Consider the following 27,222-nt stretch of genomic DNA (forward strand, 5'->3'; position numbering starts at 1 on the left):
TTATTTGGAGGATCCAACCTTGGGATTATTGATGGCTGAATACCACATCCTAGTGTTTCTTTCCAAGGATTTGTGTGTGTTAGGACACAGACCCCACAAAGGTAGTTGGCTGCCTTTTCCAAGTTCTTGCCTATCGAAGTCTTCATGTATGCCTTGTCGTGGCCTTGCAGGCCCCCTCCACTCATTATCTGGCACCTCTTTTTGTAGCCGCTTCCCATCCACTCCCTGGTGTAACTTCATGAGCACCAGGTTAAGGGCGAAGCGAACTCTCTGATTCTACCTCACGATGCCCCAGCTTTTTCTTCACTACCCAGCAGTGCTTGTGCTTATGCTGCCCAGTTGCTTCTCCTGGCAACGTCAGCCTCACCTGTCCAATCCTTCCCATTTTTCTTAGGTAATAGTTTTCTGGGCCCTTGATTCCATATAACAAAAGATAGGTCCCTTGGCTTCCTTAACGCTCAAAGGCTCTCCTTACACAGGGACTTTAGATTATATTAAATACCATCTATTTTTTCAGGTTTTCAGAACTTTTGGGTCTGGATTCAGTATCTTTCTCTGCACCTATCTGAGCTTCAGGTTCTGTAAGATAAAACATAATACAGTATTTGGAATACTTGGGGCCAAAAACGTTTAGGATTTCAGATTTTTTTGGCTTTGAGGACATTTACATATAAATAATGAGGTACATTGGGGTTGAGATTAAGATTTAAGTGTGAAATTCATATATGTTTCATATATACCTCTTATCCATAGCCTGCAGTTGGTATATACAGTATTTTAGTGTGTCTACATTTTGACTGTGACCTGTCACACTAAGCCAGGTAGAGATTTTCCACTTGTAGTATCCTACCAGTTCTTAGAAAGTTAACTCAGTGCTTATAGATGATGTCGTCCTGATTCTCCTGCTGAACTGTGAGTTCACTGAGGACCAGCAGCCTTGTCTGACACCTTATACTCACCCAACAACTGGCCCAGGGTCCAGCACAGCACATACTATGGACTCCATCAGTGTTTGAGGAAGAGAAGCAGGCAGGATCCCTGCTGCCTACAAATTTATTTCTTAGAGTTGACCTGGAATCAGAAAGCTGAGGAAGTGGCTTCTGCAAAGGGAAACCCATTTGCCGCTCCCTCAGCCCCTGGAGCTGGCCTCAGTGGGTCTCCATGGGGGATGCCGCCGGAGTGGGACGGGCTGCCACCCAGCGGCCTCCGCACGCACGTGAAGGCAGCCACTGGAAGATGCGGAGTGACGGGCTGGCTGAAGGACACAGCAGTAATGGCACAGAGCACCTGTGAGCTCCTGGGACAAAGCCCACATGGCTTTCTAAATCATAATGAAAGCACATTTCTTGTCATCAGGTACACAGGCTCTGTCTGCCTTCTGGTACATTAGGCCAGAGGAGCTTATGAGAAGGTGTCTTCCCTGCAAATGACGGGCCAAGAACAAGTCCAGCTTCCTGACTCCAGACCTGGTCTTTCTTCACCCTCAGGCTGAGCACAAAACAGCAAGCAGCACATATTTGCTGAGTAACAATAGGCACAATAGTAGTAGACTGCCAGGCACTGACCCGCTAAGGGGACCATTGTTCTACACCCTGCCTCTGCAGAGCACACCCTGGGCTCACACCTGGAAAAGAGATTGCAGAGAAAGTCCACTGTGACAGTGCCAGAAGCTGACCTGGCTGGAGGAAGTGGGGCACCCTGTCTGTAGCTGCCCTGTCTTGTGAAGGCAAGCTGCACCTACCCAAAAAGACTCCCGCCGCTTGAGCCTGCAGACCTGCACTCTCCAGGACACCTGAACACCAGATACCAAAGAAGCCTCCACGCAGAGGAAAGGTCTTTCTCCAGCAGATGCTCGAACAATTCAGATGGGGAGAAAACCCTCTCCCCTTTGATGTGGTTTTGTCTGAGTGTCTAATTAGGGACAGCACCTACTACTCATGGGGTACTCAATCCTTGGTCTGAGGTACTGGATGTGCGTGTGGCTTCTTTGACACCTCAGCAAGTCTGCCCAAAACAAGACACATAGGTAAGAGAAATATCAGTGTTAAGAAAGCCAAGATGTGCCCTAGTTCAGGAATTAGGATCTTTAGGCCTTTTCCCTACTGCACTTTCTTCCCTTCTGCAGGCCTGTTTGCACGTTTATGAAATGTGGTGATTAGCTACAGTTGAGTCCTTCCCTGGATGTTTCATGTTATAGGTGCTGATCCAGGGATCAGCTCCCATGGGAGGGGTGGTGGGACAGACACACTATTAGAGTGCCAGTGCAGCAACTGACATCAGAAGTTGTTACAAGCCCATATGATGCATTAAAAAAAAAAAAAAATAGAAGTTGTACACCCAAAGATACAGAAATAGAAATGTACACCCATTTCCAACACAGAGCTGTCCTGTCCAGTTTGAGTAAGTAGGCCTCTGAGACTCGGGCAAGAGCCAGTTTCAGAGGAAGAGTATTCTTGGAGGTGGAGTTCCAGGAAAGCCCTTGAGGTGGTAATTGACATTTACACTTGGTGTATGTGTTGGATTCATTTCATCTTTCTATGGTGGCCACGATTGTCTGCCCCTCCGTACATGAAGAAACAGGCACCTTGCCCCAAGTAGAGCAGGCACTGGAGATGGCTTCGGCTCAGGCCATATTTCAGCCCCCACCCGATGCTGTGTACTTGTCAAATCCTGGACTTCAGACTCTTCCTCCCTCCAGGTGTCGTTGCGGGGCAGTGCCGGGCTATGCTAGGTGCGTTGTTCCAGTAATACGATCCCTTCTGACCAAAGGCTGGATGGAACTCTTGAGTTTCAGTGACCTGCAGTCCTGGCATGCTGGGCATGGGCTCTCTGGTGCTGTGTAGCCATGTAAGGGAGAGGTCAGATGGTTGGGATGCTGATGGCACAGCCAGGTATGCCCACCACTGGTAAAATAGAGGTTTCTTAGGCTGTATGTGATAGCAGCACTTAGCGTGACAGCTCCCTACTGAGTTCTACCACTCTATGATTTGGCAGCTCCCCTGGGTTCCCAGACAAGCCTGACTGGGAGGGGCCTGTAGGCAGGATCTGTCATTTCTAGTGAAACTCTTACATGTCTGTGCCACCTTGTCTTTACCCACCCAGCTTCACCCTGCCCAGAGACTCTGGGCAGCTCTCTCTGTTCTCTGGGGGTACTTCCTATTAGTATGCTAAGTCAACCAGAAACCCATTTTCCCTGGCTCCAGCTTCAGCTCCTATTGGCCTCGTATAAGACCTCCATCCCTCTGGGAAGCCTGTGTATGCCCCCTGCTTCCAGTCCACTGGGCATTGAGTTTGTCTGCAACCATCCTCTGCCCATTTCCTTTGTTGTTCCACTGTGCTGTGACCTTATGTCTAAATTCTTAAAGGCTCCTCTGGTTCCCATTGCTGCAATCCGCCCCCTCATTCTTGGGTTGTGATATGAAATCTGCTCCCACTAAGGAGCGCGGGTCAGGGCCTTTAACCGTCTCTCCCTGAGGGTCTCACGTCCCACCTGCCCTGCCACCAGTCTCCTCTCGTACATTCAGTAGACACTTGATTGAGTATGAGGACAGGTGGTTGCCAGCATTGCCAGAGACTGAAGCCAAGCCTCTTTCTTTTGTCCCTGAAGGGTAGGTTAAAAGGTAAAGACAAGATTTGTTTTCTTCTGGTCTTCTCGCTGATAAAAAAATAATTTGCCACCAGGTGCCATGTATTTTTTTCACTTACAAGTGTGTCCATCTACTTTCAAAATATGAAATCTGTCCATAATAAAAAGAAATGTTTATAATAAACCTGTTATAATATAAATCAGAATCTATATAGAAGGAAAGGTGAGTGAATTTACCAGTTACCTAAGAACAAAATTGCTTAGGTTGAACATCAGAATTAACTCTGAGCTTCCTAGAAGCCAAAGCCAAAAACAAAAAATAAAATATAAATACAAGCATACAATAGAAATTCATTCATGTGGAAGCAAACAATGGTATAGCTATGTTGGAAGACGGATTGGCAATTTTTTATAAAACTAAACATCAGATTCAATTCAGGACGTTGCATATAAACTTACTCTTAGATGATCTACCAGTCTTACTACCCAGTACTTACACAAAGAAGTGAAATGTGTGTTCATACAAAAATGTACACATGAGTATTTACAACAGCTTTATTTATAATTGCCAATAACTAGAAGCAACCAAGACATCCTTGAGTAGATGAATGGATAACTGTGGTATGTCCAGACAATAGAATATTGCTGAAATATTAAAAATAAGCAAGCTGTTGAGAAAAGGGGAAACTAAAATCGTTTTACTTAGAGAAGCCAATCTGAAAAGTTTACATACTGATGATGGCAACTATATGACACTGCAGAAAAGGAAAAGATAGGGAGGAGACAGGATAGGGATCATTGGTGGCCAGAGATTTGGAGGAAAGCAGTAAGGAGCAGAGTGCGGAGGATTTTGAGGACTTGAAAACAGCCTGTGTGGCACTGTGATGGTGGATACGTGTCACTGTGTTTGTGTTTTGTTTTGGGTTTTTGTCACTATATGTTTGCCATAGGATGTGCAACACCGAGAGTGCTTCCTAAGGGCAAGTGTGGACTTGAGGTGGCTATGGTGTGTCAGTCTAGGTTCCTCAGTCGTAACAAACGTACCAGAACTGATGGGGTATGTGGATATGGAATAGGAAAGGCTGTGCATGTCTGGGGGTAGGGTTTTGTGGGGTCCCTCTCTACCTTCCAGTTTTGCTGTGAACCTAAAATTGCTTTAGACTATAAAGTCGATCAAAAAATAAAAATAAAAAAGGCAGAGTTGCTAAGTACAGGAGCAAAATGCAGCTTGTCTGTAAACTGGGGCTAGCAGGGGTAAGGAAATGTCTGTAAGCCTCTTTCCTACTATCCCCATCCCCTTTACATAGGCCTGTCCTGGGCCCGGACGAAGATTATTCTCTGAGCTCTTGTCGCCAGCCCTTGTCTCCTCCATATTCCCACATGCAGGGCTCCTTGCAGCCTTGGTCTGTGAGCAGCACATCTGCCAGCCTTCTGGCAGCAATGCCCAGGCAAATTCTTAGGATCCCTTCCAGCTTTAACATTCGACTGTAAAGAAGGTGCTTCCTTTTCCTGTTCTTTCTCTTATATTTAGTTCCACTTGAAAACCTTTCTGCTTGAGGTCAACAGAAATCCCCACCCTGTCAATTTAATGTTTCTGCTTGCTGCCTAAAAGGCATGAAATCACAGCCTGCCACCCAGTATTAGAGGTCATTCTCCATGAATGTGTATACGGGGATGTCCAGATAGCTTATGACTTAAAACATACGTCCCCTATTAGATCAGTCTCGGGACTGGTAGGTCTGGCTAATAAGGAGCATGGGTGTGGACATCAGGCAGGAAACAGCCCTGCCTTGCAAGCTATCCTCACACGGTGGTCCTAGACTTGCTGGGTCTTGGTGAAACTGTCCAGCAGAAGAGCTGCTGTCTAAATGAGCCTTCCCTAGAGTCAGCCCGCTGCTGCCGACACATGCACAGACCCTGGAGACACAACCTGCTGAGCATCGGATTTATTTCCACGTTTCTGTCTTAATTACATCTTTACTAGCACCCTTATTCATTATTTATAACAACTTTCCAAAATAATTATGCAATAATCTCTTCCCTTCTACCCAATAGCCTTTTACCTTCCCATATTGGCTTTCAGCTTTTTATTTATATGTAGCTATACTTAGGACATTGCTGCTGATGGCGTTTAGATACTGTGGGCAAAATGTGTGATGCTGGTTTTTGAACAATTCCCCAGCAAGGAATAGGATTCCCTTTGGGGTGTTGTTCACGTTGCCCACAGCTGTTTAGGAAGCTTGAATTACACACTTATAACCTCAACACATAAACAGGTTTATGTTTTACTTTTTTGTTTAGCATAATTTCATGCATGCTTTCCTGTGTGGCTATATTATTTTCCAATTTATCATTTTAATGACTGCTTAATATTCCATCCAGTTAATGTGCCATAATTTACTTAACTGTTCTTTGTTGTTAGGCCTTAATGAAAATTTGAATCTACCATGTAATACGGAAGGGGGTTTGTTTTAGTGATTATCATTATGACATCCGCTGCTTTAACTGCATGCCATTACAAAGACAGCTTTGGTAAGGCACAGATGCTTCTGGAACAATAAATTGTGCGTGAAAGATGCAGCACAAGTCCCTCTGACTTAATAGCTAATCTGCTCATAGCACGTGTTTTCCCTTCAGCCTGGTATTTGTGTAGAATACCTGTCTCTGATGAATACAGTCTAATACTCAGTATGTGCATTTGGCATTTTACTTTATTGCTGGCATCAGAGACTTTCATAAATCAACTGGAATTTGGGATAAAGAGTGGTTTCTGTCTGTGTAGTCTCCCTGAGTATTTGGAGCTGGCTTGAGGGTCTGAGCCAGGTGCTCAGAGGTGCATCTGTGGATTACTCAATGGTGCTCTTAGATTAAGTGCTGATGTACATGAGAAGTGCTTCGTAACTGTAGGGCGAACCACAAAGTGATTGCTGGTCCTCCCTATGAAGAAGGTGGTTTTTCAGGTCAATTCCTTATCAGTTGTGCCCGTGTCCTCAGTTCTTCTCAGAACCTCTATATAAAAAAAAAGAGGAGCATCATCCTGAAAAACAATAAGTGATTCTAGTTTTCATGTAGTTGTGTTTTGACAAAGTGGGGGACACTTTCTTATGGGAGTCATGATCTTAAGTGGCCTAAAATGCATAGATTCACAAAATCCTTCCCTCTTCGTTTGCGCTCTTTCTAAAGCACCAAAGAAAGTGTGTACTGCTTGCATATCCTCACTCCCACCATCTGTCCAATACTTGCAAATCCCCCTTTTCAGCAGAGAGAAAGCAAGCCCCAGGCTCCCTCCTGCAAGCGCTCATACCTACCTATTTGTTTCTGTTTTCATGTATTTTGTGTATGTAGCATCTATTTTTGGCAAAAGATAATGACTTACAGGGATGGCAATATAATGTCCTTTTTGAGTGAATTTATTTAACAACATGAATAAAGTCAGTAACCCAGGTAGTACTTGAAAACAGCACAAGTCATAAAGTTGGCATGTGATTAAATGAAGTTTGGGAAAGACCAGTAAAAAGTTAACTAATGCAGACATTAACGATCACTGCACAGTGTCATTAGCTTCTGACATGGGGGAATTTTTATCATCTCTATGAAGTGGCCTTGGAGCCAAAGCCAAAAACAGCCTTCTTTCTTGGAAATGCCTGTGTCAGTCACGTATGTTTTCTCAGCTGCTCTTCAAGGTCCTTGATCCTTATGGGCTTCTGTCATGTCTATGTGCTGTCAGAACTCCAGTTTGGGGAGCACTTGCCATGTCTTTAAACATCTTATTGTCGCAACCCTCACCCCTTTTTTATCTGGTCTCACTTCTCCTTCACCCTGAACCTGCTGTGCAGCAGAAGTAGATGGAGCCTTAAGAAGAAATGGAATTTGTACTATCGGGAGACCCTTGCAAACATGATGCCAGGTGCCAGATGCCAGGCTTCTCACCAGGGATAAATGCTGAATGATTTCCACTTGTCAATTGCTAGAGATGGTACAGTGGTGATTGCCGGGGGCGAGAGAGAAGGAAATGGGGAGCTAGTGTCTATCATGGGCCCAGAGTTTCAGTTTGGATAGATGAGAAAGAGTCCTGAACATGGAGGTGAGTAATGGTTGCACGACAGCATGAACATACTTAAAGTTAGAGACCTGCGTGGTTGGTTGAGGCTAATACTGTTACATGTAGTATATTACCACAGTAACACCTGAAGAGGGCAGGGAGCATGTTCTTTCCACCACACTGCCCTGGCTTGCCTCATCCTACCACAGTGAAGGTCATCCATGCCTGTTTTCACTTGTAATAGCTGTCAACTCGAATGCCAACACATTCTGCTCCTGTCTTGCCTCTTCCAGCCCCTACACCAAGCTCACTTTCACCCTAAATGTTGTGGTGATTTAGGGAGTGGTGTTGTCTCTTGGAAATCATGAGCTTCCCAGGAGCAGCCTGTACTATGAACCTTTCCCAAGTCCCCAGGGTTCCTAGTGTGGCCCAAAAGAGAGCACCTGATTTTAGTATCTTATCACCTGTCTTTCCAGCCACTACTGTCTTTCCTGAAATAAGCAGCCACCAAAATGTCAGTTCCCTATCTGGAACCTCAGCTAGACAGACAGCCACCCCTCGGGCTGCCGTGACACTGGCCTTGGCATCTTCTGCTGAAGAGAGCTCCCCTTCCTCACTCAGAAGTGAAACTAAACATCATCTCTGAAATCCCCTGGATGTGTTCATTCCGTTTGGAAGACTAGATGGGGCAGGGACTGTGGAAGTGTCACTTAGGGAACAAGTAGTGATCTTAGGTTCCTTTTGCTTGTTGGTGTTTTAAGTGACGCTGTGAGCGGGGTGTGAACTTGAGGATCATCTGGGGCCCAGCTCCACTTTGTACACATGGGGACTGAAGTCCAGAGAGTGTGAGGAACTGCCCCCATGGGGAAGACCCCTCAATTTGGCAGTCAAGCAAGGGGACTGGTCTCATATGCCTGGCAGCTCTGAGCTCAGGTGGATTTCCTAGCAGGGATCCCGGATAGGGAGAAGTATATGCTGCGTGTCCGTTACCTCTCTGTTTCCTTCTTTTTTACCTACAGAGTTCCAGAGGCAGGAAAGTGTCCGGTCCCAGCACAAAGGTATCCAACTATATGACACCCCTTATGAACCTGAAGGCCAAAGCTTCGACTCTGACTCGGAGAGCACGGTCAGCCCTCGATTGAGGGAAAGCAAGCTGCCCCAGGATGATGACAGGCCTGCTGATGAGTACGACCAACCATGGGAGTGGAATCGAGTCACCATCCCTGCCTTGGCAGGTAGGGAGCACCTGGTGCCGCTCTGGAGATAGCTGCCCCTCAGCCTTCCCAGTACTTACTGCAGACAAAGGGAATACATACAGGCCCCCAGCCTGCCCAGGGAGAAATTCTGGAGTTGTTTGACAATCTATTTGGGGTGTCCTTTCTCCTAGTACTAAAGGTTCCCCAAGGCCAAAGAAAAAGTCAGGTCTGATGTCTAGAGTCCTGTTTCTGGACTCCTACCATCTTTAAAGACAGCCCCCAGATGCTGAGAAACCTGTCTGCAGAGCAGGTGCAGTGGCCTGATGGAGCCCCATGACCCCGTGCAGTCCTGCATGGATAGCGTGGTCCACATGGCTCACAGGGCCACTGTGTTTCCCATTCCACCTTCGGTGTGAACCTGCTCTGAATACAGGACACATCCTGGCCCCAGTGGCCACCTAGCCCCCTCCCTCCTCCTGCCATGAGCCCATTGAGCATCTCTTGTGGCTCCTCCCTCCACCAGGACTAGGTTTCTAGAATCTGCCTGTCCATCACAGTCCTAAAGCTTCTCTCCCATGAGCCTTTTGGAACATGGTGTGGCCACATGTTACCCACTTTTACCTTTTGATTCTAATTGTACTCCTGAGATTTTTTTTCCCCTGTCTTTTTCTCACAGTATAGTTCAGGCTGGCCTTGAATTCACTTTGTAGCCCAGGCCAACCTCAAACTCCTAGCAATCCTCCTGCCTCTGCCTCTTCAGTGCTGGGATTACAGGCATGCACCACCATGCATGACTCAACTCCTGAGAAAGTATGCCAAATTAAAGATCGAAAATTCAGAAAAAATATTGTTCATAGTCATGAGAAATGAGAAACTGAAATGTCCATCCATGTAGACATGTGCATCCATGTGGTAGAATATCATGTGGCCACTAGTAAATGATGTTCTTGGGTTTATGACCACTCAGGGAAACGTTTGTGTTTAATATTAAGAACTGAAAAGCCAGAACAGTTGAATGCATCTGAGTTTAGACATGTAAACAGAAACATGCAACAACTACTTCTTCCCACACTGGAGACCTTAAAGGGAGAGTTTTTTTTTTAATTATTTGCCTTAAATCTCTACTCATACACAGCTAGATCCTGCTTCCCTTTCTAGCCTGCTAATGAGCCTGACTCCCACCTGCAACCCTCAGTTGATCTCTAGATACTCTAGTACGTATAGCTCGTACTTAGTTCTTGTGAAATACTATGTCCTAGGCACATTCCATTTTTCTGCCTGGAATGTTGCCCTTCCCAGCCTTACCATTTCTGGAGAAGTCTTGCACCTCCTTTGAGGCCTGGTTCAAATGTTGCCATTTCTGTGAGCCCTCCTGTAGCTTTGTGTCTCACAGGTGTCCTTGTCCCCTCCCTGGGCCTATCCAGCATTCTGCACATTGTCCATGGTAAAGCATTTTCATACCACCACAGGTCTTCTGTGGGTGTGGGTCTTGTCTGCCAGGTTGTGGGCTCCACAAGGTCAACTTCTCTTCTCTCTGTATCCTCACTTCTTCCCTGTATCACTATCTGTTTGTCTGAGAGCCAAATGCACAGACAGCCCTGTGGCTGATGATCCGTGGTCACCCCATTGCCTCCAGTACATTTACAGCCTCCTCTCACCTGTTGACCCAAAGGAATCGGAGAGTTGGCCCTGCCATGCTCCTCCAGATGTGGGAGGAGTCTGTACCATCGCTGAACTTCTTTTTGCAATTGTCAGGTTGACTAACAGGCTGAAAGGGTTCAGACACCTTCAGTGTCCCTCGAATGACGCAGCGCTATGGGAAGGTATGGAGTATCAGCCTGTCCTGTCCAGTTTCTAAGCAAAAGTGGGCAAGTGATGAGTAGACCACCTAGCATCAAATGATGCAGCACAGCAGCTCACTGGCTCCACTTGTCAGACCTGGAGTGTAGCTGCTTAGGAATGAAAGGCCGAGTACTTGGCCATGCACAGGCCCAGAGGGTGGGAAACGTGATGCAGGGCATCTGCAGACTTTCTGAGAAACAAAGTTATTTCATTTGTGACTCATCCAAAGATTTGTCTCATGCATCCTCGGTTCAGCCAGCAGAGATAGAAGACAGACATATGACTCACATAGGTATTCTGCTCAGCATAGTTATTTTGGATGTTTGTCTGTCTCCCCCTGGAGCTCCTTTGCAGGTTTCTGTGCTCTAGAAAGTTTAGAACAGTGTGTCTTGCACATTGAGACTCATGGGGCACGAGTCTGACCATCCCAGGTTCACATGCCAGCTCCACCATCACCAGCTTCGTCTTCAGGATCTCAAGCAGCTGTTTAGTCTCCCCAAGCCTTAGTTTTCACCTCTGTAAAATGGGAGAGTCCCAGCTCTTATCACATTGGATCTCTGATGATCCTTGGGAAGGTCTGGATGGAAAGACATTATAATCCATGCATGGGAGAATGGTTGGCATTCAGGAAAGGCTCGCTATATGAAATAAAATTTAATTAATCCATTAAAAACAGCCCAGCACTATAAAAAGAGTCACATAGCAGTTCAGAGGCTCCACTGGCAGAGCCCTTTACCAGTTAGGCCTGGAGTGTAAAGTCAGGAGGGCTGTGAAAATGCTTCTCCTGTAGAGAATCCCAAGTCTCCACTCCAGTAACAGCTGTATCTGCCAGTTACCTGGGTCTCCCTCCCAGGTACGGCCCCGTGGGCCCTCCAGGTCTGAAAGAGTGCCTGCTGTCTGACGGATGTGACGTGATATGGATTGCTTGATTTGCCTAGGTCAGGGCTCCAGCTCGAACGTGCAGGAAGTGTTAACAGATTGCTGGGTCCTAACCCCAAGTTCCTGGCTCAGTGGGTCTGGGGGCAGGTATGAGAATGTACGTTTCTAACCCATGGTACTCGTGCTGCTGATCTAGGAAACCCCCCTCTGAGGACCTGGAGTGCACTGAGCACATGCTGTGCATTAGGCATCAAGTGGGAGTGAAGCCAGGAAGGGGAGGTTGCAGCTCGGCTCAGGCAGCGGCACTGTCTCACCCATCCAAAGAGCCTTCCCCACTCTCCTTCCGCATTGGGTTGCCCCCCCCTCACTCGTGCTCCTGCTGTGCCTTCTTGGGTTTATTTTGGAGCACCCCGGTGCACACTTGTCACTGCTAGCGTGTGGGTGCTTTGCTGTGGTGTGCACTCCTCAGGCAGCCTCCCCCTTGGATTTGGTATATTCGCAGCCTCACCAAGTTGAGGCTGTAAGGGCAGAGAAAGGGAAGTAAGGTACTAGGTATGTCTGTTTCCGAAACAGTTGTGAGTCATCTCTGAGCCAGCGCAGTTGGGTAATTTAAAATAATCCTGTTAAGATAAGGGAGGAGGGGAGAGGGCAGGAAACTAAAATTTATTGGGCAGCAATTACAAACTTGGCATAGTTAACTCTTCAAAGCCCTGCAAGGTGGGGTTGCTTTGCTGTGTCACACAGATGACCATCCTGAGGCTCAGAGTGAGGGGATCTTACCCACAATCACGTTGCAGTGAATTGAGATCAGTCTGGCTGCTCACCACTGGCTCTTTCTGTGCAGGCGTTGATACCTGAGCACAGAAAGGTCTGTTTAAACATGCCCTTCACCTTGTTCTGGGGTCAGGTGGTGAGGGCAGTCGTGGCTGACCTGTGGCACCCGTGCTGTAGCCAACTGTTTGTTGTCAGTGAGTTCTAAAAGGCCCACCATCACAGGCTCGGGCTGTTGAGGCAGACACAGTTGTGCCTGCCTGTTTTGGGTTGACCTTGTGGTTTGTGTCTGTCCTCCACAAATGCAAACGCTCTGTGGCTGGTAATACTGATGTTGTGTGCTGTTCCCCCAAAGCCTGTGACTCACCCTCGGGTGCTCAGACAAAACATGCCTGGCCTCTTCAGACAGTTCCTCAGGGAATCTTAGACCTGGCCACTGCCACCTGTCACACCAGCCACATGCCATTTCCTTCTCACTGCTGGCCTCCCTCAGTTCCCAGGATGCTTCCCATCTCCTGCACAACTTCCCAGAGTGCCTTGGGCCTGCAAGGAAATTAGCAATCATGTTTATACGGGAGCCTTTTACTGTGTAATGAGTAACATTCGTAATTAATGTTTAACACATGTGAACAGCAGGTCTCCGCACAAAGAGGGGTTTCAATTAAAGAACTGGGATCACTTTCTTTGGCTAATATGTTACTGAGGGACAGGTTTTTCCAGTTGGTTTTTCTATTTGACGTATGAATAAATTCACTTAGTAATGAAAAGAAAAACATCTTCCATTTATAGCTTTGTCTCTTGGGTGGAAGAAAACTCAAAGATTTGATAGACTATGTTTTTCCCTTCTGTTTGGCCAAAGACCTAAATGTGGGTGGAGCTTTATAAGATCAGAGACCCTGGCTGCTTGTTTACACCTGGTCCCCACCCAACTCTGTGCCTGGCACATGAGCACCAAGGTATTTGCTAAATTCCTAAGTCAGGTGCTGGGAAAACCAGCCAAAAGTTCTGTTAAGGTCCCGAACTCCACGGATGCCCCTGTGGCCTGTGCACACGATGTTTTGCTTCCTGTTGTTCCTGTGTACTATCTCCCTGTCTCCTCTGGGATGGTGCTGGGAGACCTGCAAGGTGTGGGACATTTGAGTGATTGTTGACTACATACATCTGGAAAACTGAAATGAACCAGCAGAGACCTATTGTCATAGGAGCAGGGTTTTAGTAATCCATAAATGTTTGTGCGTTGTTGTGGACATTTATGGGGTTTTTGTTCTCCCAGAGGTCAGGTAGTCCACTCTGCCTCCTGAACCTATGTATCCCCCCTTTTTACTCCCTCTGGCCTCCCTGCCTGGCTGTGGGCCGTGCACAGGATCCCACAGCAGGGATGCATGGAGGGGACACCATGGGGGCCTGAACTCTGCCTGTGTGCCTGGAGTGTTCAGTGGGAGTCAGTAGCAGGCTGGAGCGGTCTGTAGGCTCTGATCAGCTCTGTATGGTGTACATGTGGCCTGTGCTCACTTCAGGTGAAGATGCCACTTTGGCAGTGGACAGCTTGCAAGCCGCTCTATGCACACACAGCTTCTTGTTCTTAATCTAAGCCTCACTGCATGAGCCTAAAGCACACAATCCTGTGCCAGAGCTGGGGGAAAGGTGGTGGCCAGCCAGCCAGCAGCAGTGGAACAGTCTAAACCCAGAAGGCACACCAGCCTCACCTGAGCACCTGAGAAGAGGCTACCAGCATCTGTCCTCCCAGACCGGGGGCCCACGGGCTGGAGGCTGCGGCTGGGGCCCTGCTGTGTGGCATGGCATCTTGCCCCTTCAGCTTTGCCAGTGATACAACCACACAGGGGCTTGTGTATGAAAGCACACATCGTGATAGCACAACCTCATCAGGTACGAGATAAAGATCAGAGGAAAGTATGTTCTTCAATGCACCATGGAGTGAAACCGTTTTTCAAAGCTATTTTAAGAGAATTAGAGGAGGGTGCCCAACTTCTGCATTCCCTGTTTTTTGGTACCGAGGATCAAACTCATGTTCTCGAGCTTGCCAGGCAGGCACTTACACTGCTGAGCTAAATCCCAGTGCTTCATTCTCCTTTTTGACAAGTGAGTGAAGATTTCATAGTCCCCCTGACCTGGGCAGAGTCATTCATTCAACAGACATTGCCCATCTGCTGTGTATCAGGCACTGTTCTAGGCTCTCGGGCTAAACAGGAAACATCGGAGTACAGTCTCTGCTCCTTCCAAAGTTCATCTTTGTCAGGAATCCAGGGAAGTTGGGGAAAAAGAAATTTGTTTCTGATTCAGGGTACCTTGCCCTCCTGAGTATATGAAAAGAATGCATAGCACTCATGTGGCTATGAGAGAAGTCTGCCAGGACCTTGGTATACCATCTGTTGTTAATTATCTTTACAGTTCTTCACGGTGAAGCATTGTCAGCCTTGGTTTGCAGATGAGGCAATTAAAGCTGAAAGGAATTTAAAAACAACATGCCCAGAGTCACCCAGTAAATAATGGCAGAGGTGGATTCAAACCCAGGGCGTCCTGAATCCTAAGTCCACACCCCTTTACATGACGCAGAGCTTCTCTAGTCCTTCTATTCCTGGCCCTGTTTCAGCCAATGACCATTGATGGATGCCAGTGCCAGCAGGGGAGCCTGAGGCACAGGGGCCTATCTTGATGATGATCTTGATGATGTGGAACATCATTCTGAGGGAGCAGGACTGGGACAGTGGTACAGACTGAGGGGACATCAGGTCTCAGAGGAGAAAGGAATTTTATCTGGAGTTCTTGGGCAAAACTTGCCTGGGGAGATACTTTAAGCTGATCTTTGAGTAATCGCTGGAATTTTTGCAAGCAGATAGTAAAGGGAATTCCAAAGGCCTGACACAGACAAAGCAAGGTCAAAAGGCAGACAGCAGATGTGGGCACTCACCATCCTTAGTGACTACAACCTGAGGTTGGGTTGGAATCCAGAAGGGTTACAGGGAAAGATGCATCTGAGAGGTCAGGCTGGAGCTGAGTTCCTGACCACCGTGAGCTCCACAGTGAGTTTGCCTAGAGCTCTGGGGAGTCCTGAGAGTTTGTAAGTACAGTAGCGCTGTGCTTTCAAGGTTCTTTGGTTTTTCTAGAGATTGCTGTCTGTGGCCTTCTCTAGACAGTGAATAGGAGGGAGATGCACCCTGAAGAACATATTTGCTCATCTCAGCACACACTTCCCAAGCACCCTCCCCGTGCCAGGCTCTGCTGCGAATTTAGAAGCATACAAGGGGCTGGAGAAGGAAACGAAAGTTACACTGCCCATAGGACAGCCAAGTTCACTGGGAAGAGTGGGGTGGGTGTCCAGGAGGGATACCAACAGCATGAGGCAAGAGATGGAAAAGTTTATGCTCTGCGGGGGCCGGGAAAGTGTTGTGGAGGAGCAGTTTCAACTGTGCCAGACCCCAGAGGCCTCAGGGTGTCACAGAGACGGAGCAAGAGGCTGAGAGGCAAGTGAGACACAGCAAGACATTCTCAGCGTGGGTTAGGTCATCTTCATTCTGCCCCTGGACTTCAAAACCCTGGACAGCACACCCTTCCTGCAGCCCCTCAACATTGTCCCTGTGCCAGAATTATTAGGAGAGTTGGTGCTAACAAAGGTGCTTAGTCTTCTGTCATTGGGAGTGACCAAACTTCAGAACTGCTTGGTGTAAGGCCTGTAACACAAATGGAAAGAAAGCTGCTGGCTTCCAGAAATCCAGAGGAAGGATGAGGGAAGCGGCTCAGAAACCGGGACCTTTAAGCTGATTTTGCAAGGCTGAGCTGTCTTCCACTTCTTAGGAAGACATTTGGGCTAAGAAAGGTAGCTAGCTGGTTGGCTCAGCCCTGAAAGACACTGAGCAGGCCACCTATCCAAAACCAGGTCCCGTCACTGGGACCAAAGTCAGGTGAGCTCCCAGCGCCTCATTCTGCCTAGCTTCAACTGTCTCTCCCCTCTGCAGGAGTCTCACTTCTCTTTTTAATTGTCTATAGGTGGAATTCATTAGACTCAGACACTCTAACAGCTCACAGGGGTAGCATATCTTTCCTCTAAATGTAGATATTCTTTTGAGGGATTGTGTCTTTATCTTTTACAGAAAATCACTAAATTAGAAGAATTGCCATTTCAAATTGCAGATTAAAGAGAAACTTAATTAGAAAGGATGAAAGCAGTTGTGCTTGCAGCTTTTGTTCTTAAAAATGTTTTTTTTTTCTTTGCCTGCATAGTCACTGCCCTTGGAGTTTATATATTTGTATTTTAGGTGAAATGATTTGCCTAATTAAGCCTGCCATTCATCACCACCTGTTCTCTGTAAAATATATGGCTGCTTTATTAAGCTTGCCAGTAAATGCATAAATTAATTCAGGGGAGAATTAGTGTTGACTAGGATGTTCTGAGGTTTTATCCAATTTATCTGATAGCAAAACTGATACTTTTTTCCCAGTAAAGCAAAACAGCAGCTCATTAAGCTTCCTCATTTAGCATTCATGGAACACCTGTTACCTTGCAGGTACTATAGTAGGCTTAGGCTCAGGGGCACATATGGTACAGACTCTGTCCTCAGGGACTCACAAGGAGCCAAATAAGGAAACTGGTGAGCAGGGTACCACGCACTGGGATCAAAATGAGTTTGGAGAGAGTAAGGTCAGGGAAGGCTTCCTGGAAGAGGTGGCCCCTGAAGGCTAAGTGGAACCAGTCAGGTGACCTGAGTCTAGTCGAACAGACGGGCACCAAGGGCCTGATAGGTTGTGCTGCAGAACTGGTTCCTGCCCAAGTCGCTGGTCTATTATGCCGCCTCTTCCTTCCGCTGTGGCAGGAGGTCTGTTGGAACTACTATTTTAGCTGAAATCCCCATACTGGAGCTCCAGGATGCCAGAGCTGAAAGTGATTTACAGTTCATCTGGTCCCTCTCCCTCTCTTGAGCCAATGGCAGAATTGATCCTCACTCCAGCCTTATGTCCTCCCCAAGCCCATCCTCCTGTTTCCCACAGCCACAGGGTTAGCAGAAGGAGCTGTTCTGGTGAAGTGCACACCAGTCCTGTCCTGGTGGACCCCATGCTGTCCCTTAAGCACAAATCTGTGCCCCACACAGTGGTCCTCCCTGTTGGGCCATGGGTAGTCATGTGCTGTCAGAGTCACCTACATGTACTCAGCTACACTGGTGCCCTATTTCTGTGGTCCCCCATTCCCCTCCATCCACAGACAAATGTATCCTCTCAAAACCAGCCTGAGAATGTCATTCTCGGTTGTCCTCAGCTTGGTATCAGGCTCTTTAGAAAGGGGCTCCGTGATCTGGCCCTCACCTGTCCACATGGTACCAGTGACCGCCCAAAGTCACCCACCAAGGGGTCTGCAAGATAGGTACTTGGCTTAGGACCTCCACACTCCTTCTCCCCCACCCAGGAATGTGTCCCATCTGATCAGTGCTGCAAGGGCTGGTGCCCATGATGATGTGCGTGCCACCTCACTGGGTAGGAAGGGGCCCGAGCTTGTTCCACATGCCCCTTCCCCAGTAGTGCCAGCTGTCCTCCTAGTGCTCAGGCCTAAGCCTGCATCGGCCCAACCTCCTTTCTCCCATGCCCCACTTTGAGTCACTAGGAGACCTGCTATCTTTTCCCTGTGCACGCTCCCCCCCCCCCCATCTCTCTTCAAATTAGTAAATTTTGTATTTCAGGGCAGTTACAGGTTCACAGAACAACTCAGTAGAAAGCACAGAGGCTGTCACATCCCCTGCCCTCTTTTTCATCTGTTTTTGGTACAGCAATCCTGTTTAAAAAGAGCTAGGTTAAACCCTTCCTGTCAGAACGCCAAACTCCCTTTGTATGTTTCACAACAAAGCCAAGTTGGTCCCCAAACCAGTGAAGCCCCTGCTATCTGTCCTCTGTACCGTGGCTCAGATTGTTTTGCTTCTTACATCCTCCAGGTTTAGGCCACCTCCATTTTTCCTCTGCCAAGAATGTCCTTCCCATCGTGTCACTTCTTCCTTTCCAATATTTACACAGACATCGCCTCCCCTCCGCTGCTGGGTCTGTGACACTTGTCACCAGCCACTGATGGAGTCCTTCCTGCCCCAGGACTGCAGGCCATCAGGCAGGGGTCTTGTCCATTTTCCCTAGCACCGTTTTCCCAGGCTGGCACCTGTGAATGAAAGTTTCCCCAGTGCTGTTGGTGAAGGGATTGCCAGCCAAGTCCTGCTGCTGTGGTCTGTACTCTCACAAGAGTGGGTGGCCCCAGGGCGTCTGGGATATTTCCATGACAGGAACCTCCCTGCCCAGTTTTCTGTAATGGTTAATGGAAAAAGAGTATCTTGGAAGAACAGAAATGCTTTGCCAGATCTAGTGAGGGAGACTGCCCACCAGCTGAAACATAGAGCAGGTTTATTTGCATCTCTCGGTCCCAGAGCCTGTATGGTTGCCATATCCCAGGCTGCACTCTCCCTGCCACCTTCCATGCCTCCACCCATGCTGGCTAGACGGGAGCTTGCTGCCATTGGGAAGCTCAGCTCAGGACAGTAGGCTTAGCACCCCCTGTGTACCCAGTGTAGTCTCTCATTTGTCTACGCCACAGCCAGTGAGCTAAGAAGTGGAGACTTGGGGTAAGTATGTTAGCTAAGGCACACAATGGGCGTGGGCGGACCCAGGAGAGCTTGGTTTGGTAGCTAATGTGGAGATCTCTGTGTTGGGTCTGCATCAGCAGGCATGTTAATAACAACAATACATATTTATATGTAACATTGAGCATAGGTCCCTGTCAGGCACTCTGTTGAGATCTCTTTGTGCCTTGCTTGATTTGATCCCTAGGGAATCTATGCTGTCATTATCCCTGTTTTTAGAGAAGGAAACCGAGGCCCAGGGAAATAACTTGTGCGATGAATTATCTGGACTCCAGGAACCCTTCTAGCAATTTTAGTTCCCTTTATCATTTTCCTTTCTTTTGGATGCACCTGCAGTGGCTGTCCCCACAGTGTAGTGCACTGCCACAGCCTTCCCTGAGTCTGGACAGTGAAGAGGGTTCTGAAGAAGGAGGACCAGACTTGGGGCATGTGATGGGAACCCTGAGTGAAGCACTATAGAGCTGTTCCAGGAAAAAGGGGGTGACCACTGTGGTCCTTGGTGTGATAGGTGGATGAGAAGGGAGAAGCCCTACAGGAGTGCCGCATCCCCCTTTAGAGGATGCAGAGAGGTTCCTATGGGGATAGGGCTGGGCTCAGTGACCTGGATATCCAACCAGCCCTTTAAGTACATCATCTAACTTTGCACTTGCATGTGCTGTTTTGATAGGCTCCATTTTGTATTGCAATAACAAAATGCATGTTATTCGGTAATTTATACAGAAAAGACAGTTAGTTTGGTCTATGATTGTAGAGGCTGAAAAGTCCAAGGCACGGTACTGAGAGGATTCTGTGCCATTGTCAGTGAGAGCAGAGAGCAGAGGCGCAAAGGGACACCTGCAGCAGAGAGAGTGAGGGGCTACCTGGCTTTACAACCATCTGCACATGGCAACTAGCCCAGCACCAAGGAGATCCACCTGTTTCTGGGGGCAGGGTGTGTATTCCATGTGTGCCGTGATCTCCTCAGATACCTCCTGCTGTGCCCCAGCTCACAACTAATAAGTCAAGACCCAGTGCGTGAGCTTCCAAAGGACTTTCTCAGACTATGGCAGAAACCATAGTTTTTGGGACTGTGCTTTTTCATGACCTGGAACTATGCCTTCTGCAGATTGCATGCTAAACAGTTGAATGTTTTCCCAAGAGTGCCCCCAAGACCCTCTGGGCTGAGTTCCGAGTAACAACGTGCTGTTTCTCTCTGTGTCACAGCGCAGTTCAGCGGCAGTGAGAAACGGCAGTCATCCCCCTCGCCCTCCCGTGACCGGCGGCGCCAGCTTCGTGCTCCTGGAGGGGGCTTCAAGCCAATCAAGCATGGGAGCCCCGAGTTCTGTGGGATCCTGGGAGAAAGAGTGGATCCTACCGTCCCATTAGAGAAACAAATGTAAGTTCTGCAGCGTCACAGCCCAGCCACACCCCAGTTGCTGTGGTCACTAAGCACACCTTAGGGTCGGGCGCCTCTCCCTGACCCTGTCTCTCTGTGGTACAGGGGAGCAGGTTGCGTGCAACTCATGGAGCAGAGGCTCCAGGCAGGGAGTGGCAGCCCAGCTTTACCCCCAGTCGGGGCCTGGTTCACTTCAGTTTCTCACTTCATCATGCAGCGAGTCAGTTCTTGAAAAATAAGTAGAAGCTAAGCTTGTCTCCTGCGTGTAAATTAGCAATTTCTCTCTAGCCACAGTGGTATGTTGCCTCTGCATCAGCTTGATATAAATTGAGCAGTTCTTGGTTTAGGTTTGCTCATCCCTGCTCCAAGACTCCCCAACTCCTCTCAGTGGCCCAGTCCCATCCACAGAGCCCCTGAATTCTGCTCCACTGCCCCCGGCACTGTGCTTGACCAGGCCTTTGACTGCCTATCTTCCTTATCCGTGATCATCTCCCTACTCTGCTCCCTGCTCTGCCAGGATTTTGCTGTGTGCAGATAGACACTTGCCCTGCTCTGAAACCTTTGCAGCTCCCCAGTACCTCCGGGACAAAGTCCCGTCTCGCTAGTCTGCCATCTGCTCAGTGTTTTGCCCCAGACCACTTTTTGCGTCCTCGCCTTTCCACATACCTGAACCAGGGTGAGTTTTCTGGGAACTTAATAAAGCAGGGATAGGGTCTTGTGCTGATACCTGTAGGTGTATCATCTGCTTAACAAGCAGAAGTAGTGTGAAAGGAGTTCCCCAGTGCACATATGGGGGCATCAGTTAGCCAGGACATTTGTACCAGCCTCATGATCTGGGACCCAACTTTTCTTCATTCACCACCTTGCATGGCACTGATCACCCAGCACACCACTTGGCCCAAAGTAAGCCCTTCTTAAAGCCAAGATACCAGGGAGCATCATCTACTGTATTTGTCCTGGCCGTGGGGGATTCTGGTGTTGTCCCCTCTCAGAAAGGGTCACTTGTGGAGCTGGGATGCAGGATTTGCTGAATGATGCCATCTGCTAGAACCACATGTTGACCCAGGTGTCTGCAGCCTACTTCATGGCCACCTCCTGCCCTGCAGAGCTCACTGGGGTCACTTCCTGCTGGGGTGTTAATTGCCTCACAGCCACACAGATTATAATGCAGGTTTTGATGTTTCTGGTTGAACTGTGCACTTTTAAATCAACAGAATAGAATCCAGAGATGCCTAGAAGCTATTCTATGTGCAACCTGACAGCAGTGGCTAGGTCTGCCCCGTGTCAGCCTGGCGCATCTGACCCTCACTCCATTTCTGGACCAACCCTTAGTCCCAAGCAGCAGTGCTCCCTTCCTTGCCTATTCCCTCTCTCAAGTCCAGTCCTGACTGGCCCTCCATCGTCTTGACTCCCAGGATTGTCCTGGCCTTCCAGGAGTCCTGAGTCATCACTAAGAAGGGTGCATAGGTAAATCCACTTGTAGTACAGCATTAGACAAATGGAAAGCATCACCCACCCTCCCCACCACCCCACTACCACCATCACTGCATCAGCCAGTGCCTGGGTGATGGGGCTTCAGAGTTAAAGTAGTACCTCCCACCTTCGGGCCCAGGCTTCTCCCCTTTCCCGCCACCCCTCCATCCTGCATCCTCATCGCCACCACCATACAAACATTTTCTGGTCCTGTGCTTTGTCTGAATGAGTAAATAAAATAACCTTGACTCCGTGCCTCCCTACCTATTGTACCTTGTCTGGGCTGCCACTGCATCCTCGTTACCTGGTACACGAACAGGTGCTTGATAAGGGGCTGCCAGCTGATGAAGGGAGTCCCCAAGGAGCTGTTGGTACCTCTGCTTCGCCATCACCTCCCCTTGTCTCACCAACCACGGCCAGCTCTCCTTTTCTGTCTGTGTCCCCAGTCAGCCTCCTCTTCCCTCCATGGCAGCCATCACCCGGTTCCTCTGCCTCCTCGGTGCTCCTGGCTGTGCTTGACCTGAAGGTTAGCCTTGCTGAGCTTGATTTCCAGCTGCAGGCTCTCCGGGCGAGTCGCTCTGAGGAGCCTGGGGATGACTCACAGCTGAGTGGCCCCAGCCCACACTTCTCCCAGACCTTCTCACACCTACCTCCAGCTGCCTTCCTAGCATTTCGCACCTGATAGTTCAGAATTGGGCTCCTGATCCCCTGGAACCTTGGCCGCCCCCAGCTTCCACAGTGCTATCAACAATATCACTTCCGTCTATATGAGGCTCAAGTCACACACCTGGTTCATCTTCATTCTTCTTTTTGCCTTACATCAGCAGCTGCTGCGCTGCCAAGACCTGCTAGTCCTCCTTGGAAAATACCACTAGAGTCAGGAATAGTGGCACATTCCTGTAATCCCAGTACGCTGGGAGATTAAGCCAGAAAGATCACAAATGAGAGCCTAGTCTGGGAAGGAACACAGTGGCTTATCAAGACTGTCTCAAAATAAAAAATAAAGTGGCCAGGGATGCAGCTCATTGTAAAGACCATTTTAAAAAGCCAAAACACTAGAATTTGCCTATTCCTTTCTCTTCTGCAACCATCTTCCTCCTGCTGACTTGGCTCCTGCTTCCGTCTCCTCAGGGGAGCCTGGCTAATTCTAATGTCATCCAGGGCAAGTAACATCACCGTGCAACACTCTTCCTCTCTCCTCTTCCTCCCTCGTGTGTTTAGGGTAAAATCAGACTCCTTCCCTCAGCCCACAAGGTCTCGTGACCCCCACTCCACTCTTCCTAAACCACTCTCTGCACACAGTCTGGGTGATTCTGCTGTGTGGGCACCCCAAGACCTTCCTTCCTCAGGACCTTTGCACTTGCTGTTTACTCTGCACAGATGTTTTTTTTTTTTTGGTCCTTTACCAGGGTCTTAGGTCAAATGCCATGCCCTCAGGGGCCTCCTGAGACCAGTCATGCTGCCTTATCGCAGCCCTGCTGTTCCTGCATGACACTTGGCACTGTCTGGAATGGTTTCTGTATCTCTCTGTTTGCTCTCCCTCTCCCGTCAGCCCTGTGAGATCAAAAGTATAGTGAGCCTTGAGTAAATATTGAATGAACTTGTGGATATTGCTGGGATGAATGTGCCAGAGGTTGAATCTCCCTAATCCCCCTGGTTCTTGACTGGGCCCTCCACAGGGGCTCCAAAATGGCCTCCTGCCTAGCTGTTCTTTCTAGTCCAGGCAGGGCCTCCTCAAGACCACCCAAGCCCAGTCTGTGCCTGGTATACAGCCACCTGCTGGCAGGCTACACATTGACGGTAGCTCCTGACCCAGTGCCCTTTGCTCCCTTCTCCCTTTTGATCCTCCACCCCGAATTCCCTGCCTTTCTCCCCTGTAGAAAGGAACCGGCAGCTTATCCTGTTTACTGCTAGAGATTATCCTTAATGAGGATAGAGGCCCCCACCCGCAGGGCCTTCTGCAGCTGAGTGGGGCTTGCTTCTAAGACTGCGGAGGGGCAGACAGCGGGCAGCACCTCTCCAGAGACCTCTTCTAGGTCTTTCCCTGAGGAAAGCTCAGCTTCAAATGACTGGAAGTTGTTTTCTTAATAAAATGTTTTTGTCAGCGCACTGGGGGTGTGTTACACGATGAAGTCTCTGGAGGACAGTCTCACTGGATCTGTTGACTGTGTCTGGAGCCAGCTCTATCTGACTGATCCTCCCTTTACAGTCCTGTGTCCTCTCTAAAGTGTGCTTGGGCCTTGCTGGCTTTGCAAACACTGTCAGCGTCACAGTGACTGGAGAAGGGAAGGTGGGCTACAGCCTGGGCACCCCCCTGACCCTTGACCTAGGCAGGTCTCCCTTCCAGATGCCCAATTCCATGGTCACTCCCGAGATGGCCACAGATACTCTCCAGTGCTCATTTCTCTAAAGCTATTTTTTAGGTTATAATTGTGGCTGCTGCTGCTCCTGGAGAGCACTGCCTTGTCAGTGGCAGGAAGTGTGCAGTGGCCACCTGCTGGGGAGGGGCCAGGTTGTCTGTCCAAATCCTCAGAGGTGCCTTCTCCAGGGCATTCATCAGGAGGCAGAGTCCACACCTAAGCCGGAAATGCAGTGCACAGCCTGTGGGCTGCAGGAACTCAGGGTCCTCATGGATGGAGATGTCATCCGTGTAGGCTGCTTGGCTAGGCTCTCTGCAGATGTTCCTTCTACTGTCATTGACGCTTACCCACCATAGGCTCTACACAATCCTTTGCTGTAGCTCATTCATGTCACCCCACTCCCCCTAATATGGTAGGACCCAGCCACTCCAGCAAGTAGCCTGGCCTACGAACACAGACCCACAATTCAGAGCCAGTCTTGCCTCTGCCAGCGTCCGGCACCTCTGCTTCTTCTCCTGGCTTCATGTCTCACCACCACTTGTTAGTAGGTGGAGATTTACGCTTTCACTGGGGGGTGACCTCCAACAGGTGCAGCCATGCAGCCAGCTGCATTCCCATTCATCCTGCTGTCAGAGGCCTCAGGCCCTGTGCACTGTGTTCCTTGCTCCTCTCCCGCATGCATGGTATCTGGAAGCAGTGATGCTCGATTCCCGTGTGTCCAGCCATTGCAGAGGACATTAGCATGGTACAGCCGCTGTACTCCAACTCCCCTGACCTGAGTAATAAGCACTGTCCCCTCACCTCAAGCGTGTCAGAGTCAGAGCATGGCCTTCCTGTCAGCACCCTCTGATGGATTCCATGTCTCAGAGAGACACCTCTGGACCCAGCCTACCTCTCGGACCACACTGCCATTCCAGTCCCAGTGAACTGATCCGTGGCTGCTTCCAGAGCACACTGTGTAGACACCCGTCTTGGCCTTTGCCTTGGGTACCCTCCCATTCCCCAAACACTTCTTCCTGCAGTTCTGAAGTGGCACTGTATTCACACAGCTTTCCTGGCCACCTACCTGTCCCTAAACTTGTGATCCCGCCTTACTTCATTTCCTGTTATCACAGAGTGTACCTGTGCATCTGTTGCCTAAAGCCATGTCAGGGTGAGCCTGTCAAGGGGAAGCTCCTGGGTTTGTTCACTGCCCCCCGCCAGGAGCTAGTATGCAGCAGACACTTGGTAAACAGCCACTGGGCAAAAATTGGTGGATTCCTGCCTTGTCCCGTGGTGGCCAGGGAACTGGCAGCTGCCTCCAATGATACCAAACCTCCCTAAGTAGTCAGGTTGCAGAAGCCCTGTCCGCACCAGGCTCTGACCACACTCCGCTCTCTCCCCAGCTGGTATCATGGAGCCATCAGCAGAGGGGATGCTGAGAATCTGCTGCGTCTCTGCAAGGAGTGTAGCTACCTCGTGCGGAACAGCCAGACCAGCAAGCACGACTACTCCCTGTCACTGAAGTGAGTACAGCACACACATGAGCGCACACACACACACACACACACACACACACACACCTGCCCCTGCAGCCCCAGTGCAGCGTGCAAAGACTGGGGAAGCTGCCTGCTTATTTTAAGACTTGGTTTTAATTTAATGCTACTCTCCTGGGACCCAGAAGAGTTGTTAACGCTTTCCACTGCTGCCTTCCCAGAGGCAAGGATTCTTGTCCTAGGGTTCCCTTAAGTGGTTGGGAATGGTAGTCTCATGCACGCCATGAGCGGGTCCTGTAGGAAGCTCTCAGCCTATCCCCTTCCTGTCTTAAACTTTACCACAGCCCTTTAATAGGAGTACATTGTCCTCATTCTGCAGATTGGGAAACTGAGGCTTGCAAGAGTGTATGGCTGGCCCATGTGGCAGGAAGAGTAGAGAAGAATCTTGCTGGCGTTGTCTATGTTTGCTTTGTAAACTGTCAGGTCTTTCTGGTCATGAGGTGTTGCTATCAGGATGGCAGGTTCATAAATGAGGGTTTGAGGTCGGCTGCTCCATGAGTCAGTGATACTGCTAGGTGGGACTATTTCAAATTTCATTCATTTATTTGACACAGAGTCTTGATGTGCAGTTCAGGCTGGCCTTGAACATGCTATGTGAGCCCAGGCTGCCCTTAAACTCAGGGCAGTCCTCCTACCTCAGCCTCCTGAGTTCTGGAATTACAAGTGTGCACGACCACAGCTGACCTAAAATATCCTCTAAAACACATTCTACAGAGAAGAAAATTGAGACCCAAAGTGAGGAAGGATGTGTCAAAGACTCGGTGACATAATTAATTTGTTCATAAACCTGGCCCTTCCCCCAGCAGAAACCCTGCAGACACAGTGGCACTCTCTGTGTGCCCTCTTCTCTGTCAGAAAGCAGGTGCAGGACTCTGATGTCAGGAGAGCTTTCGCACATGCTAGCATTGTAGACAGAGGTCTCGGTGTGGCCAGGAAAGATGAGGCTGCCCAGTGTGCTCGGCTCTGCCCCGAGAGGGTGTGTGACAGACTGCAGCATGTGGGGCAGGCACCAGGCACAGGGAGAAGCTGGACAGCTGCGGGGGCTTCGGGAGGAGGAAGGGTCTGCAGAGACCTTCAGATACCACTCGGAAGTACTATCCAGGCAGGAGCAGATATGGTCACGTATCCCCAGAAAGAGAGTTACGGGCAGACCGAGTCCAGCCCTGGGAGAAAAGAAGTTTTGTAAAAGAGCTAATAAGAGATTAGGACAATCCCAAGCTGCCTTGAGGTAGCAATGTCTTGTTTTGGGGGTGGGGGGTAATTGATCTAGTTAGTAAGACTAGACCCCTGCCTGGCTAGGGAGGATTCTAACCAAGTGGGAGGACACTGAAACACACAAAAAACAGGAGTATTTCCGCTCTCAAGAGCTGCTGGCACCTGAGTGCTTCATTGTCTGATACCAGACCCAATAGCGTAGAATCTGGTCAGTTGTGGCAGCGGAGGAAAATTCAGTGTATTAGGCTGCAGCTTGCAGGCCAGGCCGTGGTGGTTAGAGCCAGGGAAGCTATAGCTGGGTTCAGGCGGGGCAGTGGCAAGC

General features: G+C 49.1%; 1 protein-coding gene across 1 annotated transcript in view; it reads left to right on the forward strand.

Annotated features, from left to right (window-relative positions):
• Positions 1–27,222, forward strand: part of Shb (SH2 domain containing adaptor protein B) — a 124,319-nt gene that overhangs the window by 75,428 nt on the left and 21,669 nt on the right. The window contains exons 3-5 of the mRNA XM_005008667.3: positions 8,648–8,863; positions 20,146–20,317; positions 25,536–25,655. Of these exons, the coding sequence (XP_005008724.2) occupies positions 8,648–8,863; positions 20,146–20,317; positions 25,536–25,655 (508 nt within the window). The remainder of the gene's footprint in view (positions 1–8,647; positions 8,864–20,145; positions 20,318–25,535; positions 25,656–27,222) is intronic.

The sequence above is a fragment of the Cavia porcellus genome, unplaced genomic scaffold (genome assembly GCF_034190915.1).
Source record: "Cavia porcellus strain 051 isolate PalLab524CR breed Dunkin Hartley unplaced genomic scaffold, mCavPor4.1 scaffold_1, whole genome shotgun sequence".
Classification (NCBI taxonomy): domain Eukaryota; kingdom Metazoa; phylum Chordata; class Mammalia; order Rodentia; family Caviidae; genus Cavia; species Cavia porcellus.